The 14769-nt window shown below is 44.0% G+C and overlaps 1 protein-coding gene across 2 annotated transcripts in view; it reads left to right on the forward strand.

The window, feature by feature from the left end:
- CARS1 (cysteinyl-tRNA synthetase 1) overlaps positions 1-14769 on the forward strand; it is a 344636-nt gene that overhangs the window by 198547 nt on the left and 131320 nt on the right. For both annotated transcript variants that reach the window (XM_069223014.1, XM_069223013.1), the window contains one exon: positions 1883-1963. In XM_069223014.1, the coding sequence (XP_069079115.1) occupies positions 1883-1963 (81 nt within the window). The remainder of the gene's footprint in view (positions 1-1882; positions 1964-14769) is intronic.

Raw genomic sequence — 14769 nt, forward strand, 5'->3', positions numbered from 1 at the left:
GTTTGGCAGATGGAAAACTCTGTCTGCCAAACTCCTGACAGTGTGGCCGCCGCCTACGTGGCGACCTCCCCGACGGAGTTATTAAGAGTTCCCATCTAGGTCAGCAGGTGGAAATCTGAGTTTCTGCCCACTGGCCTAGCGGGAAACAGGCTACCGCATTGTCTCCGGCTCATAATCGAGCTGACAGCAATGCAGTAGCCTACAATGTCCATGCCAAGTGAATGGTTGTGCAGGCCCCCTCCCCCCCGGGGTCCCCTGCACATGTTCTCCGCCAGCCTTTTCATGGTGGTGCTACTGCCAAGAAAAGGACGGTGTAGAACGAGGTCGTAATCCCCAGGGCAGCGCTGCCATGGCGGATTAGGTCCGCCACCTACCTCAAGACTGACTGGATCTCTGATCCTGAGGGTTCCCGGGGGGGGGGGCGACTGCCAGGGTTGTAATGTGGCACTTGGACTGCTGCATTGGATGAACCAGGTTAGTTTATCCCCCCACGCTCTATGGCGGTCAGCCTAGAACTGTCCTTGGCACCTACCGCTATTTCTGCCTAAACCTTTAAAATTTAGATCTCCGGTTTCCCTTTTGGTAATTTTTTCTATTTCAGTTTGGAGTTTTTATTGTTTTGCATTTGGACTGTATTCTTTTTTTGATACTAGAAACATACTTTACTCATTGCTCTAAGTAAGTCTCTGAGTGCTGTGCCATAGCTACCAGTAGGTTGAGCTCAGGTCAAATTAGTGACTTTAATGGTTCACCCTGACAAGGGTCATGATTGTTCCTTGAGGTCGGTAGTCACCCATGCCAAATAATATTTCTTGCAGCATCTTCCTATTTTGGACACAGCTTGCCTGCATGATTTCTTTTCATATGTTACCCAGTGTGCCTCTTTTGCTCCAAGTCTTTTAATTCTGTCATGCCATTTCATGGCACCTATTATGTTTTTTTAATTGTTCAGGACTGTTAATGCCCTCCTTTTATGTTGAGTAGGATACAAATACCTTCTGGTTGGACACAGAAAGGTCTTTGCATGACTCTGGAGAATGTGCTCTCCTGCCTAGAATTCATTGTGGCCAGCTGTAGCTTTTTAGCACCACTATAGCAAACAAGAACATAGCTGTGCACTGGAAGTATTCTTGTGACAAAGATTAGGACCCAGTGTCTGGTTATGTGGTCTGGAGGGGCACACCATGTGCCAGGCCTTTTACCTGCGTGTGCCATAGGCTGCCTCCCTTAATACCCGGTTGAAACATTATGTTCAATATTTTGTTGTGTGTAAGGTGAGTAAAATAAGTTGGTTTCAAAAGAAAAGGCAGTGGCTGGGCATTGAAATATTTACCAGGTTTGGTTGCTAATGGAGGTTGGGGCCTCTAACCCCACATCACCTCCAGAGTAAGCATAGGCCTGCTGAACCTCTCCAAGGGTTGGTGGCCCTCAGTTTTGGTTTCAACAGTAAGCCTAATCCACTGGACTACAAGAGTAAAAGGCTCTGATTGGCACAGTCTGGGGCAGGTAATTTTTCACTGCCTAGGGAATTCCTAAAAGGTTTCCACACTTTCCCTTCAGTAAACAGAAATTACAGGGGACTCAGTATAGCGGAAAGCATTCCATGACCACAGAAAAGACAGTGGATCTGTCAAACAAGGGCACGGAAGATTGGCATGAAAATAAGGCTGACTTCAGTGCTTAGTATGGATCACTGTTGAGGAGTCTGGGGCAAAGCCATAGGCCAGTTTCAGCAAGACTTTAATAGTTTTCCAAACTGAGATTTAGTAACTGCTGAGTGTGGATTCTTGAATATAGTAATGTCAACCTATGGTCTTCTCCTTTGATGTTGTAGAGTGATCCCAGCGCTTGAGAAGATAAAACATAGTTCTCTATTTTACAGTTTCTGAAGTGCTGCAAGTATGTGATGAGCTCCGAGATGACTTACTACCTGAATTAGGAGTTCGGCTAGAGGACCATGAAGGTAATTAACAAAATGAATTTACCAATCTAATTTTTTATGTGCTTATTTGTATTTGGGATGTATATTATGAGATTTATTGGAAATTTAGTTTACAAATGTTATAGAGCTATGAGACGTGTGCTTTAACTTACAATAATCATAAAGTATTTTAAGCTGTCTGTAGTGAAACAGTTATGCACTTATTCATCATAACATATCCTTATTTTCCACCTGTTTGGTGGGTGTCTTATGTCACAGAAGCTTTAATCATTTGTTACTAAACGCTCACTATTGGATGCTAATTTCCTTTTTTTTTTTTTTTTTTTTAACCCTGTGTGTAGTTCTGTTTTTACATGCCACATTAGACAATCATTCGCCCACTCCACTGTGAAGAAAGAGACCTTATGATTTCAAGGTTTTTGTAATTCATTCTTCCATGAATAGGAATACACATGGACCCTTAACCCCCATCTAGGAATCTGTCAGTGCGCATGTTGTTTCACATTGCGCTGCCTTACACGTCGTCTGTCTTGGCTGCTATGATGTGGTCTTCGTATGGAGTGGTGCCTCTGTTGCTCAAGGAGCTCCAGCAGCCTATGTATTTTATTTCGTTGCTCTTTCCATTCTCCCCACCCTTTCTGACATCTTATTAAAATTGGCCCTTATTAGGTTAATGTCCATTGAGAAAGAAAATCTTGTGTTCTCCTGCTATATAGTGTTGGGTCCAGATGTGTGCAGGAAGTCTTTCGAGTCATGAGGTAGAGTGGATGTGGGATTTCCCCCAGGGTTCATCTCCCCCAAGGTATCATCGATTTATTCGATTGATAGGTTTTCCTGTAGTGCCTCTCAGTCGAATACCCCCAACACTGGCAGAGGTAATTCCCTTATAATGGCTTCTGTGTTAAATATGGTCCTACTAGGTCTTGCTGTGTATAACTGGGTGCACCATTCATGAGCACTAGAGAAAGGCAGATACTTTCTGACACAAATGCCACATAAAGCCATCAAGAATAATACATTAAACATAATTTCCTGGAACATCACAGGCTGGGCAACAAGACAAAAAGATGTATGGTTCTCAGTATATGACTGAGGTTTAATGTAGATGCGATATTACAAGAAACACAACTAATGGAAAACATGCACCAGTGCCTCTCAAGATATATAAACTGATGATACACATGGTGGTCTCCAGCAGCTCTACAAGTCTATGAATTCTGACCTGGAAGTCAATATAATTCATACCACAGAAAACATGGATAGACGGGATGGAATTCTCTGCTGCAGTAGTGTGAGAATGGGAAGGCAGTAACCATAATGACAGTATACTTACCTCCACTTCTTCAGAGAGCTGTGTTTAACAGACTAAAAGAGGTCCCTCTGCAATTCCCAACAGATTTGGTGGTAGTGCTTCCACCGCTGCCGCTGAGGGCCTCGCCCTTTCAGGGCCATCTTTCTCAGTCTTCCCCATTTTCTCCAGAAAATGCCCCACTGGTGATCGAACGGACACCCTTCAGGTTCTGCCCTCAGAATTACATCAAGTCTGTAACCTGTGTTTGTCCCCGTAACACAGAGAGGCGGATTGCGAGGCTTGTCAATCTTTCCGTTGTAAGAAAACTTTGAGAACGTCAGGCACGTCGCCTAGAAATGCAGAGGAGACTCATCAAAGACACTCCCCATTTCTTTGGCAATTAAGACATTGGTGAAGTAGAACAACACCCGGAGGCATTCAGTGCGGAGAAGGAGACGTTCTCTCTGGAGGGCAGGACATTACACTGGCTCAACAGTCCATGAGAACGATTCCCCCTCTCGCTCACCCTGTGTTCAACATTGTAAAAGACACATGGCCCCCTCTGATCAAGAGGCCCTTAGTCCACCATTGCCCTCCAGCCATGTTTAACACCGAGTAACTGTTTCAGAGGCCCCTCCCTTGAGCTCAGCACCAAAACACCAGCCGAAGCCTTAGGCATCAATAACCTCGGTGCCAGGCTGAGGTTGGTGCGAAGCCGACCATCAACTTCCACCACATCAACATTAAGTGGAACTTCAGCTCCGAAACACAAACATGGCTTGAACCCCAAAACTTCAAAGCCCATACCTCCATAACTTCCACCACCGCCACTAGCAACACCCATTCATGGTCTCCACTACACTCTCTTGGAGATCCCCTAGATATCTCACCTCAGGCATCCCCACAATGTTATACAGGTGACCACGGAGCAGGGCATGACAAATTTGGGACACCACCACATACCAACCCTTAGGACACCTATCATGTAAACACTCCAGGTGACAGGGACCCAGACTTATATCCAGCCTATCCTTCCCCCCCTGATGATTGTACATCTTATCAGGAGTTAATAGGTAGGGCTACTGCGTTTCGAGGTGTACAACTCCACAAGGAACCTCCTCAAGAAGAGGATTTCCTCTTTGAGACACCTTGATCCACACAAAGGTCCACTATATATACACCCATGCTAAAGGGCACGTTACGCCATACTGAAGATATTTTTAACGACCCAGTTACATCTACGATAATTACACCTATGTTCAATTAAAAAATAAATAAATACAAGCCCTCCCCATCAGATTATTTATATAGATATATGTGTGTGTGTATATATATGTTAGATGGCATGTGTACCTGCAGATACACATGCTGTGCATATGCTTCTGCCATCTAGTGTTGGACTCATAGTGTTACAAGTTGTTTTTTTCGAAGAAGTGTTTTCGAGTCACGGGATCGAGTGACTCCTCCTCTTCGGCTCCATTGCCCATGGGCCTCGACTCCATGTTAGATTGTTTTCTTTCCGCCATCTGGTTTGGACGTGTTTCCTTTCGCTCCGATACTTCGATTTGGAAAACCTTGAAAATGCGATTGCGTTACATCTTCTATCGGCACTTTGGTACCATCGGAACAGACATCTCTACTCGCCCTTCGGGGCTCGCGCGCCCAACTCGGACCTGGTCTGACCAACCGCGTGGAAGCCTCATGGATTGGACTCCATTCCAATTATGTCCTCAGTGGCACGCCAAATTCCCTTATACAGACCAACACCTCGTCTGTAATCTTTTCCTTTTCCCAGTGCATCGGGAAGAAAATTGCGAGACCTGCCAATCCTTCCGATCAAAAAAGACACTTCAGGACAGAAGAGCACGAAGTCTCGAGATGCCGTCAAAAAGCTTCGAACATCTTGACGTTGAAGAGGAAGAGATCATGCAGACCACAGTCTCCGTTCGAGGATCCGACTCTGACCAGGAATCCGAGGAAGACAGACCAGTCACGGCAGGACAGCACATGAGTACGCCTGCACCTGTACCATCTAAACCGAAATATAAGATCTTCGGGACGCTACTGCTGGAAGGCCATGGCTCGACCTGAAAGAAGACACCCGGTGACCAAACCCCCGGTTCAGCACCGAAAAAGGCCACTCCTCCGAAGACATTGGAGTCGACCAAAAGCTTCGTCTCCGATTCGAAATTTCAGAAACCCCTTTCGGAGCCGAGACCATCCACAACGCCATCTTTTTCGATACCGTAAAAGCCACCTTTGGATCCGAAAAGAGCAGGTTACACCGAGGAGCATGGACTTTCTAAGACACTCAAAGAAAGCCATAAAACTTCTGAGGAGGACTCCCAAATACAGCCAATACTGGAAGTAATGGATGAAAGGCAAGCCAGGATCTTAACAGCACCTCCTCTAAAACCTAAGAGGAAATTAGACTTTTTTTGGAGGAATTGGACACTACACAGCCTCCAGCTAAAGTGCCAAAGACAAAAGAGAGACCACCACCTCCTCAGTTTTCTCCTCCTCACTCTCCACACCTGCATATCTCTCTTTCTACCAGTCCTACACCAATGTAGTCACCATCACATTCCTTTGACTCGCAACAAGATAATGTAGACCCATGGGATCTTTATGATACAGATCCCATTCCCGTTAACGACCCAGACTGCTATCCCTCTAAGCCTTCACCACCTGAGGATAGTACAGGGTACAATCAAGTCCTAGCTAGGGCTATAGCATACCATAGTGTCACCATGCACACTGAACCGTTGAGGATGAGTTTTTGTTTAATACACTCTCCTTCACGCACACAACATACTAGTCGCTCCCTATGCTACCAGCATGCTAAAACATGCTGATCAAATATTTAGCAAGCCTGTCAAAGCAAGAATAATAACTCCCAGGGTAGAGAAAAAAATACAAGCCACCTCCCTCTGATCCTGTCTGTATAACTCAGCAACTCCCTCCAGACTCAGTAGTGGTAAGCGCTGCCAGGAAGAGGGCAAACTCAGTCGTCAGGTGATGCACCCCCACCAGATAAAGAGAGTAGCAAATTTGATGCTGCAGGGAAGAGAGTGGCATCCCGGGCAGCTAACCAATGGAGACTAGCCAACTCACAGGCGTTGTTGGCTAGATATGACAGGGTCCATTGGGATGAGATGAAAGATATAATTCAGCAGGTCCTCTGGGTTCAAACCCGAAATCCAACAAGCGGTGTTGAATGTGCTATTCAACAAAAAACAGTGTTTCGGCCCAGAGGTGGACACTGCAATTGAAAAATTGCGTAAGGATTCAGACACCGCAAAAGCAATGGGTGCACTATACACCACACAATACAGAGGATTGATTGATAGAGGATCCTTTTGGAAACCTCAGTTTAGAGGTGGATTTAGGGCTCAAACTGCAGAGGTATCCAGATTGCAGCCAAAGCCGGCCTACCAACCTCAATACCAACGAGGTGGTTTTAAGAGCACATATAGAGGCCAGTACCCCAGAGGTAGAGGGAAATATCAAACACCTAAACAAGCCTGACAACACAGAAAACGTTGACTTGTTTAATTCCCTTCCACTCCACACCTCCCCTGTGGGAGGGAGACTGCAAAAGTTCCACACCAATTGGCAAAACATTACCACAGACAATTGGGTATTATCAATTATCCGCAATGGTTATTGCCTAGAATTGATACAAACTCCACCAAACATTCCACCAAAACCACACAAACTATCCACAGAACACATCAGTCTGTTACAGGAAGAAGTCAACTCTGTTACTCAAGCAAACAATAGAACCCGTGCCACAAAATCAAGTAGGGACGAGAGTTTACTCACTGTATTTCCTGATACCCAAAAAGGATCGCACCCTAAGTCCAATATTAGATCTCAGGACCCTCAATCTTTACATCCTGTCAAAACACTTTCACATGGTAACTCTCCAGGATGTTATCCCACTACTTCAAAAACACGATTTCATGGCAACATGAGACCTCAAGGATGCATTATTTCATATACCCATCCATCCGGTGCACAGAAAATATCTCTGGTTTGTCATTCAAGGAAAGCACTATCAGTTCAAAGTGTTACCCTTTGGAATAACAACAGCTCCAAGGGTATTCACAAAGTGCCTAGCGGTAGTCGCAGCCTACCTAAAAGACAACATGTACATGTCTTTCCATATCTAGATAATTGGCTGATAAAATCAAACAGTCATACGCAGTGTCAAAACCATGCGCATTAAACAATACAAACCCTGCACACACTAGGGTTCTCAATAAATTACCAAAAGACGCAACTACAACCTGCGCAAATCAGCAGTATTTAGGGACAATACTAAATACTCAAAAAGCGCTAACAAGTCCAAATACGCAGAAAATACAAGCATTTCAAAATATAATTGCACAGATACAGACAGGTCAACAGTACACTGTCAGATTTGTCATGAAAATGTTAGGAATGATTGCATCATGTATTGCAATTGTTCCACATGCAAGACTAAACATGCGGCCCTTACAGCAGTGGCTTGCACAACAATGGTCACACTCACAGGGTCAACTTCCAGATCTAGTGCTGATAGACCGCCAAACATACATGTACCTTCAGTGTTGGAATTCCACAAATCTAAACAAAGGACGGCCATTTCAAGACCCTGTGCCTCAGACCATAATTACAACAGATGCATCAATGATTGGCTGGGGTGCTCACCTCGACCATAACAAGATCCAAGGACAATGGGATGCCCAACACAAACAGCTACACATAAATCACTTAGAGTTGTTAGCTGTCTTCCTAGCACTCAAAGCTTTTCAGCCTCTTCTCACTCAGAAGAATGTCCTGATCAAAACAGACAACATGCCCACCATTTATTACTTAAACAAACAGGGAGGAACACATTCGTCCCAACTGTCCCTCCGAGCTCAAGCAATTTGGAAATGGGCAATACACAACCAAATTCACCTGGTAGCACAATACCTTCCAGGGATACACAAACAATTGGCAGAAATCATCAACAAACACACGAGTGGGAGCTTTACCATCAAGTACTTCAAAAATACTTTCAACAATGGGGAACACCGAACATAGATCTGTTCGCCACAAGCGAAAACGCAAAATGCCAAAACTTCACACCCAGACACCCACATCCCGTATCCAAGGGCAATGCTCTGTGGATCAATTTGTCAGGGATATTTGCTTACCCTTTTCCCCTCTCCCACTCATTCCATTACTAGTCAACAAATTGCGCCACACACTCAATATGATACTCATAGCACCAACGTGGGCACTTCAACCGTGGTACACAACATTGTTAGACCTGTCAGTAGTACCACACTCCAAGCTCCCAAGCAGACCAGACCTGTTGACACAAAACAAAGGGCAGATCAGGCACCCAAATCCCAACACACTCAATATGGCGATTTAGATCCTGAGGTCATAGAATTTGGGTATTTACAACTACCATCAGAAGGTATGGAAGTGATTAAGCAAGCAAGAAAACCCACTACTAGACAGTGCTATGCTAACAAATGGAAAAGATTTGTATATTACTGTCAATCTAAACAGATTGCCCCTCTTGCAGCATCACAACAAGATATTGTATGCCATTTACTTCATTTACAAAAATTTAATTTAGCATTCTCTTCCATAAAAATACATCTTACTGTAATTTCAGCATATTTGCAAAATGTACAGCACAGCTCTTTATTTAGAGTTCCTGTTATCAAAGCCTTCATGGAAGGCTTAAAACGCATCATTCCACCCAGAACACCTCCAGTTCCTTCTTGGAATTTAAAGATAGTGCTTACAAGACTTATGGGCCCACCATTTGAACCTATGCACTCATGTCTAATGCAATTCTTAACATGGAAGGTTGCCTTCCTAGTCACAATTACATCATTGCGAAGAGTCAGTGAAATTCAAGCTTTCACTATTGAAGAACTGTTCATACAAGTACACAAACATAAAGTTGTACTACGAACAAACCCTAAATTTCTACCAAAAGTGGCATCAAACATTAATCAAACAGTGGAACTACTGGTCTTCTTCCCACAGCCAGATTCTGTGGCAGAAAGAGCTCTACATACATTAGACATTAAAAGAGCACTAATGTACTATATAGATAGAACTAAACCATTCAGGAAAACTAAACAGCTATTTGTAGCCTTTCAAAAACCTCATACTGGTAACCCCATTTCAAAACAAGGATTGGCAAGATGGATAGTAAGATGCATCAAACATGCTACGTTAAAGCCAAAAGATATCTCTTAGTTACTCCTAAAGCACATTCCACAAGGAAAAAATATGCTACAATGGCTTTTTTGGGAAACATACCAATGGCTAAAATATGTAAAGCAGCTACTTGGTCAACACCACATACATTTACTAAACACTATTGTGTAGATGTTTTAGCAACACAGCAAGCCACAGTAGGTCAAGCGGTACTCAGAACATTATTTCAAACAACTTCAAATCCTACAGGCTAACCACTGCTTTTTATGGGAGGACAAACTGCTTTCTTGTCTATGCAAAGCATGTGTATTTGCAGCTACACATGCCATTGAACGGAAAATGTAACTTACCCAGTGTACATCTGTTTGTGGCATGTTCCGCAGATTCACATGCACCCTCCCACCCCCCTGGCAGCCTGTAGTAATTTAAGTTAACAACATTTGTACATATGTAGATGTGTATGTATATATATATATATATATATATATATATATATATATATATATATATATATTTAACATTCCATTAGCATGGACATCTCTTCTCTTTATACTCTATCACTCCTACCTTACCCTCTGCGGGAAAACAATCTAAGATGGAGTCGATGCCCATGCGCAATGGAGCCAAAGAGGAGGAGTCACTCGATCACGTGACTTGAAAACACTTCTTCGAAGAAAAACAACTTGTAACGCTCCGAGCCCAACACTAGATAGCAGAATTATATGCACAGCATGTGAATCTGCAGCGGAACATGCCACAAAGAGATGTACAACTGGGTAAGTGACATTTTCGATATATGTTTGATGGCATGTGTAGCTGCAGATACACATACTGTGCATATAGTGTTGGGCTCGGAGTGTTACACGTTGTTTTTCTTCGAAGAATCTTTTTTAGAGTCACAGGATCGAGTGACGCCTCCTCTTGGTGATAGTGCACATGGGCATCGACTCCTTTGTTAGACTGTTTTCTTTCCGCCGCCGGGTTCGGATGTGTTCCCTCTCGCTCCGGTATTTTGTGTTCGGTACTATCTGAACTTCTCTTTCCTTTATCTTAACGTCAGTATAGTTTTCAAATACGGTTTCTGACTACACTCGATCCGGTTGTAGCGTCTGGTTCAATTCAACGCCATTTCGGGCACCTGCACACTTCTCGGGCCTCTTCAAGCCTACAGCGTCACTGACTCATGGACTGGACTCCATTCCAATTCTGTCCTCAGTGCCACCCCAAGTTCCCCTACACTGACCAGCATTCGGTGTGCAACCTCTGCCTTTCTCCAGACCACCAAGAAGAGACCTGAGAGGCGTGCCAGTCCTTTCGATCGAAGAAGACCTTACAAGATTGAAGAGCAAGGCTGTTGGAGATGGTGTCGAAGTCCACAGAGCAAACACCCGACATTTTTGGTGAGGAACAGGCACAAACAGCAGTCTCTATTCGAGACTCTGACTCCGATCGAGATTCAGATGAGGACAGCCAGATACTCCTTGCGGCGCAGTACGTGAGTACACCAGCCCCTTCCCAACAAAATAAAAAATCACAGAAGGCCTTGGGTATACCACTGCTTGCTAGCCATGGTACAACCCAAAAACAACAAATCATCGACCGACCCTCGCGTTCGGTGCCGAAAAAGGCCAAGACTCACTCCCAACAACAGACTGTCACGCCTGTTTCGGTGTCGAGTCAAAAGATGGAGGCTTTCCCTTAGGAACCGAGTCGGCTTCACACTACATCGGAGCCAAAACATCCATGTTCCTCTTCGGAGTCAAAACATTGTAGCCCATCTTCAGAGCTAAAAACACTTTCCCCTACTGCTCAGACCACTTTTTCGGCCCGTATTAAGCATACTGCCACCAAGCTTTCGGAGCATTCATTAGGAGGCAGAAAAAAGGTTTCATCTTCAGAACAGGAGGGAGATGACACAGACATTAGACCCATTCTTGAGGTCATGAACTAAAAACAAAGGAGGATTCAAATCCAGAAAGAGAGTTGAAAGATTATTGCCTCTCCTCCTCCAATTACAAAGAGGAAATTAGCATTACAGGAGAGTGCATGCTGGCCATTCACCGGCGAAAATATTTAAACATAAGGAAAAGCCAAAGACTTTTCAGCTTTCTCCACCACATTCGCCTTATCTTTCCTCTTCTCCAACACCTCCTACTCCACCACCACCAACTTCACCCACTCAGTCTCATACTTCTTCACATGAGGACTATATGGGTGATAGTATTTATAACATGGTTCCATGGAACTTGTATGACTCTGACCCAGTCACACCCAAAGATCCTGATTTGTATCCTACAAGACCATCTCCACCTGAGGATACCACAGCATATAATCAGATCCTTTCCAGAGCAGCCGCCTATCATAGTGTGCAGATGCACTCTGAGCCATTAGAAGAGGATTTTCTGTTTTACACTCTGTCCTCAACTCATAGGAAATACCAATGTTTGCCAATACTACCTGGTATGCTGAAACATGCAGATGACATTTTTAAAGAACCAGTCAAGGCCAGGGTACTAACACCTAGAATAGTTTAAAAAAATATATATAAAGCGGCACCAACTGATCCAGTTTTCATTTCACAGCAGTTACCACCAGACTCCATTGTAGTCAGTGCAACCAGAAAATGCGCAAATAGCCAGTCCACAGGAGATGCTCCTTCCCCTGATAAAGGAAGCCGCAAATGCGATGCAGCAGGCAAAAGGGTATCAACCCAGGCTGAAAATCAGTGGTGCATTGCTGACTCCCAAGCCCTTTTAACTTGGTCCAACAGGGCACATTGGGATGAGATGAAGGCGTTCCAGCAATACCTCCCAAGGAACATCAGAAAAGGGCACAGCAGGTACTGGAAGAGGGACAAACCATTGCCAAAAATCAGATCCGATCAGCATTAGATGCAGCTGATACGGCAGCTAGGGGAATAAACACTAGCATCACAGTTAGAAGACAGGCTTGGTTGAGGTCCTCAGGCTTTATGCCTGAAATATAGCAAGCGGTCCTTAACATGCCTTTTAATAAGCAGCAACTCTTTGGACCGGAGGTGGACACAACCATTGATAAATATAAAAAGGACTCTGAGACAGCAAAGGCTATGGGAGCCCTTTATACAACACCTTTTCGGGGCTCATTTTGCAAACCTCGATTTAGAGGCGGTTTTAAGCCACAAATTTCAGAGGCCTCTACGTCCCAACAAAAACAGGGACAACAACATTATCCCAAGGGATCTTTCAGAGGCTCTTATAGAGGACACAATTTCAGATCCAGAGGTAAATCCCCTGCCGCAAGAGGTGCCTCCACCTCATCAAAGCAGTGACTTTCCTTGCACCTCCAAACTGCATACATCTCCTGTGGGAGGAAGACTGCAATATTTCCATCCATCCTCACTGGCAACAAATTACAACAGATCAGTGGGTATTCTTAATTATCCACAATGGTTATTGCCTAGAACTTATCTCCACTCCACCAAACATTCCACCCCGTTGACATAGGCTTTCTCTCTCACACATTGCCCTGTTAAAACAAGAGGTAGAATCTCTTCTACTCAAATGTGCAATAGAAATGGTTCCCATCAGTCAGCAAGGGACAAAAGTATATTCTCTATACTTCCTCATACCAAAAAAGGATGGCACTCTCAGACCAGTTCTCAATCTCAGACCTCTAAATCAATATATGCTGAAGAGAATTTCCACATGGTCAGTTTACAGGATGTCATTTTCTTATTACAAAAACAAGATTACATGACAGCATTAGACCTAAAAGATGCTTACTTCCACATTCATATACAACCAGCACACCACAAGTATTTAAGGTTTGTGATATCAGGCAAGCACTGTCAATTCAAGGTACTACCCTTTGGAGAAACAACAGCACCAAGGGTATTCACAAAATTTCTAGCAGTAGTTGTGGCATACCTCAGAAAACAACACATACATGTCTTCTTTTATCTAGACGACTGGTTAACAAAAGCCAGCACCGATCGAAAGTGTCGATGACGCACACAATAGATACCCGACACAAATTAGGGTTCACCATCAATTAAAGGAAATCTCACCTTCAACCAGCACAAATTCATCCTTATCTAGGAGCAATTCTAAACACTCAGTCAACCTTGGCCTACCCAAATCCACAACAAATCCAAGCGTTTCTCACTCTCATATCCCAATTGCCGATCAATCAAACTTAACCGTAAAGTTTGTCATGAAGCAATTGGGAATGGTGGCATCATGCATAGCAATAGTGCCCACTGCACGTCTAAATGTGTCTCTTGCAACAATGGTCTCAGGCACAGAGTCAATTACAGGATTTAGTGTTGTAGGACCGTTAAACTTACAAATCTCTGCAATGGTGGAATCACACCAACTTATCAATAGGCGGCCATTTCAGGACCCCGTGCCACAGACCATAATCAGCACAGATGCATCAATGACAGGTTGGGAAGCCCATCTCAACAATCTTACAATACATGGAGAATGGGAGTCAATCCAGCAAACTTACCACTTAAACCACTTGGAATTGCTGGCAGTGTTCTTAGCCATCAAAGCATTACAACCACCTAATATACACAAAACAGTCTTAATAAGGACAGACAACATGACAACAATGTATTATCTGCAGAAATGGGGGGGCACACCCATCCCAATTGTCACTTCTAGCACAAACAATTGGGAAATGGGCAATTCACAATCACATTCACCTGCTAGCGGAATACATCCCAGGGATACACAACCAGCTAGCAGACCTCTTAAGCAGGAAGCAGCAACAAATACACAAACGGGAGATTCACCCACAAGTAATTCAACATTACTTTCAGATGTGGGGAACGCCAAGCATAGACCTTTTCGCAACAAACGAAAAACGCGAAATGCCAAAACCTTGCGTCCAGATACCCACACCCTCAATCCAAGGGCAATGCTCTATGGATCAATTGGTCAGGGATATTTGATTACGCTTTTCCCCCTCTCCCATTAATTCAGTTTCTGGTCAGCAAGATCTGTCACGCTTTCCTCACTATGATACTCATAGCTCCCACGTCGGCACGTCCACATTGGTACACAACACTATTGGATCTGTCAGTAGTACCACATCACAAGCTCCCGAACAGACCAGACCTATTGACTCAAAACAAGGGTCAGATCAGGCATCCCAATCTCAGTATGCTCAACCTGGCGATTTGGCTCCTGATGTCATAGAATTTGGATATCTACAGCTTCCATCAGAATGTATGGACATTCTAAAACAAGCACGTAAACCTACAACCAGGCAGTGCTACGCAAATAAATGGAAACGTTTTGTATATTACCGCCAACCTAAAAACATTGATCCA

The sequence above is a fragment of the Pleurodeles waltl genome, chromosome 3_1 (genome assembly GCF_031143425.1).
Source record: "Pleurodeles waltl isolate 20211129_DDA chromosome 3_1, aPleWal1.hap1.20221129, whole genome shotgun sequence".
In the NCBI taxonomy this organism is placed as follows: domain Eukaryota; kingdom Metazoa; phylum Chordata; class Amphibia; order Caudata; family Salamandridae; genus Pleurodeles; species Pleurodeles waltl.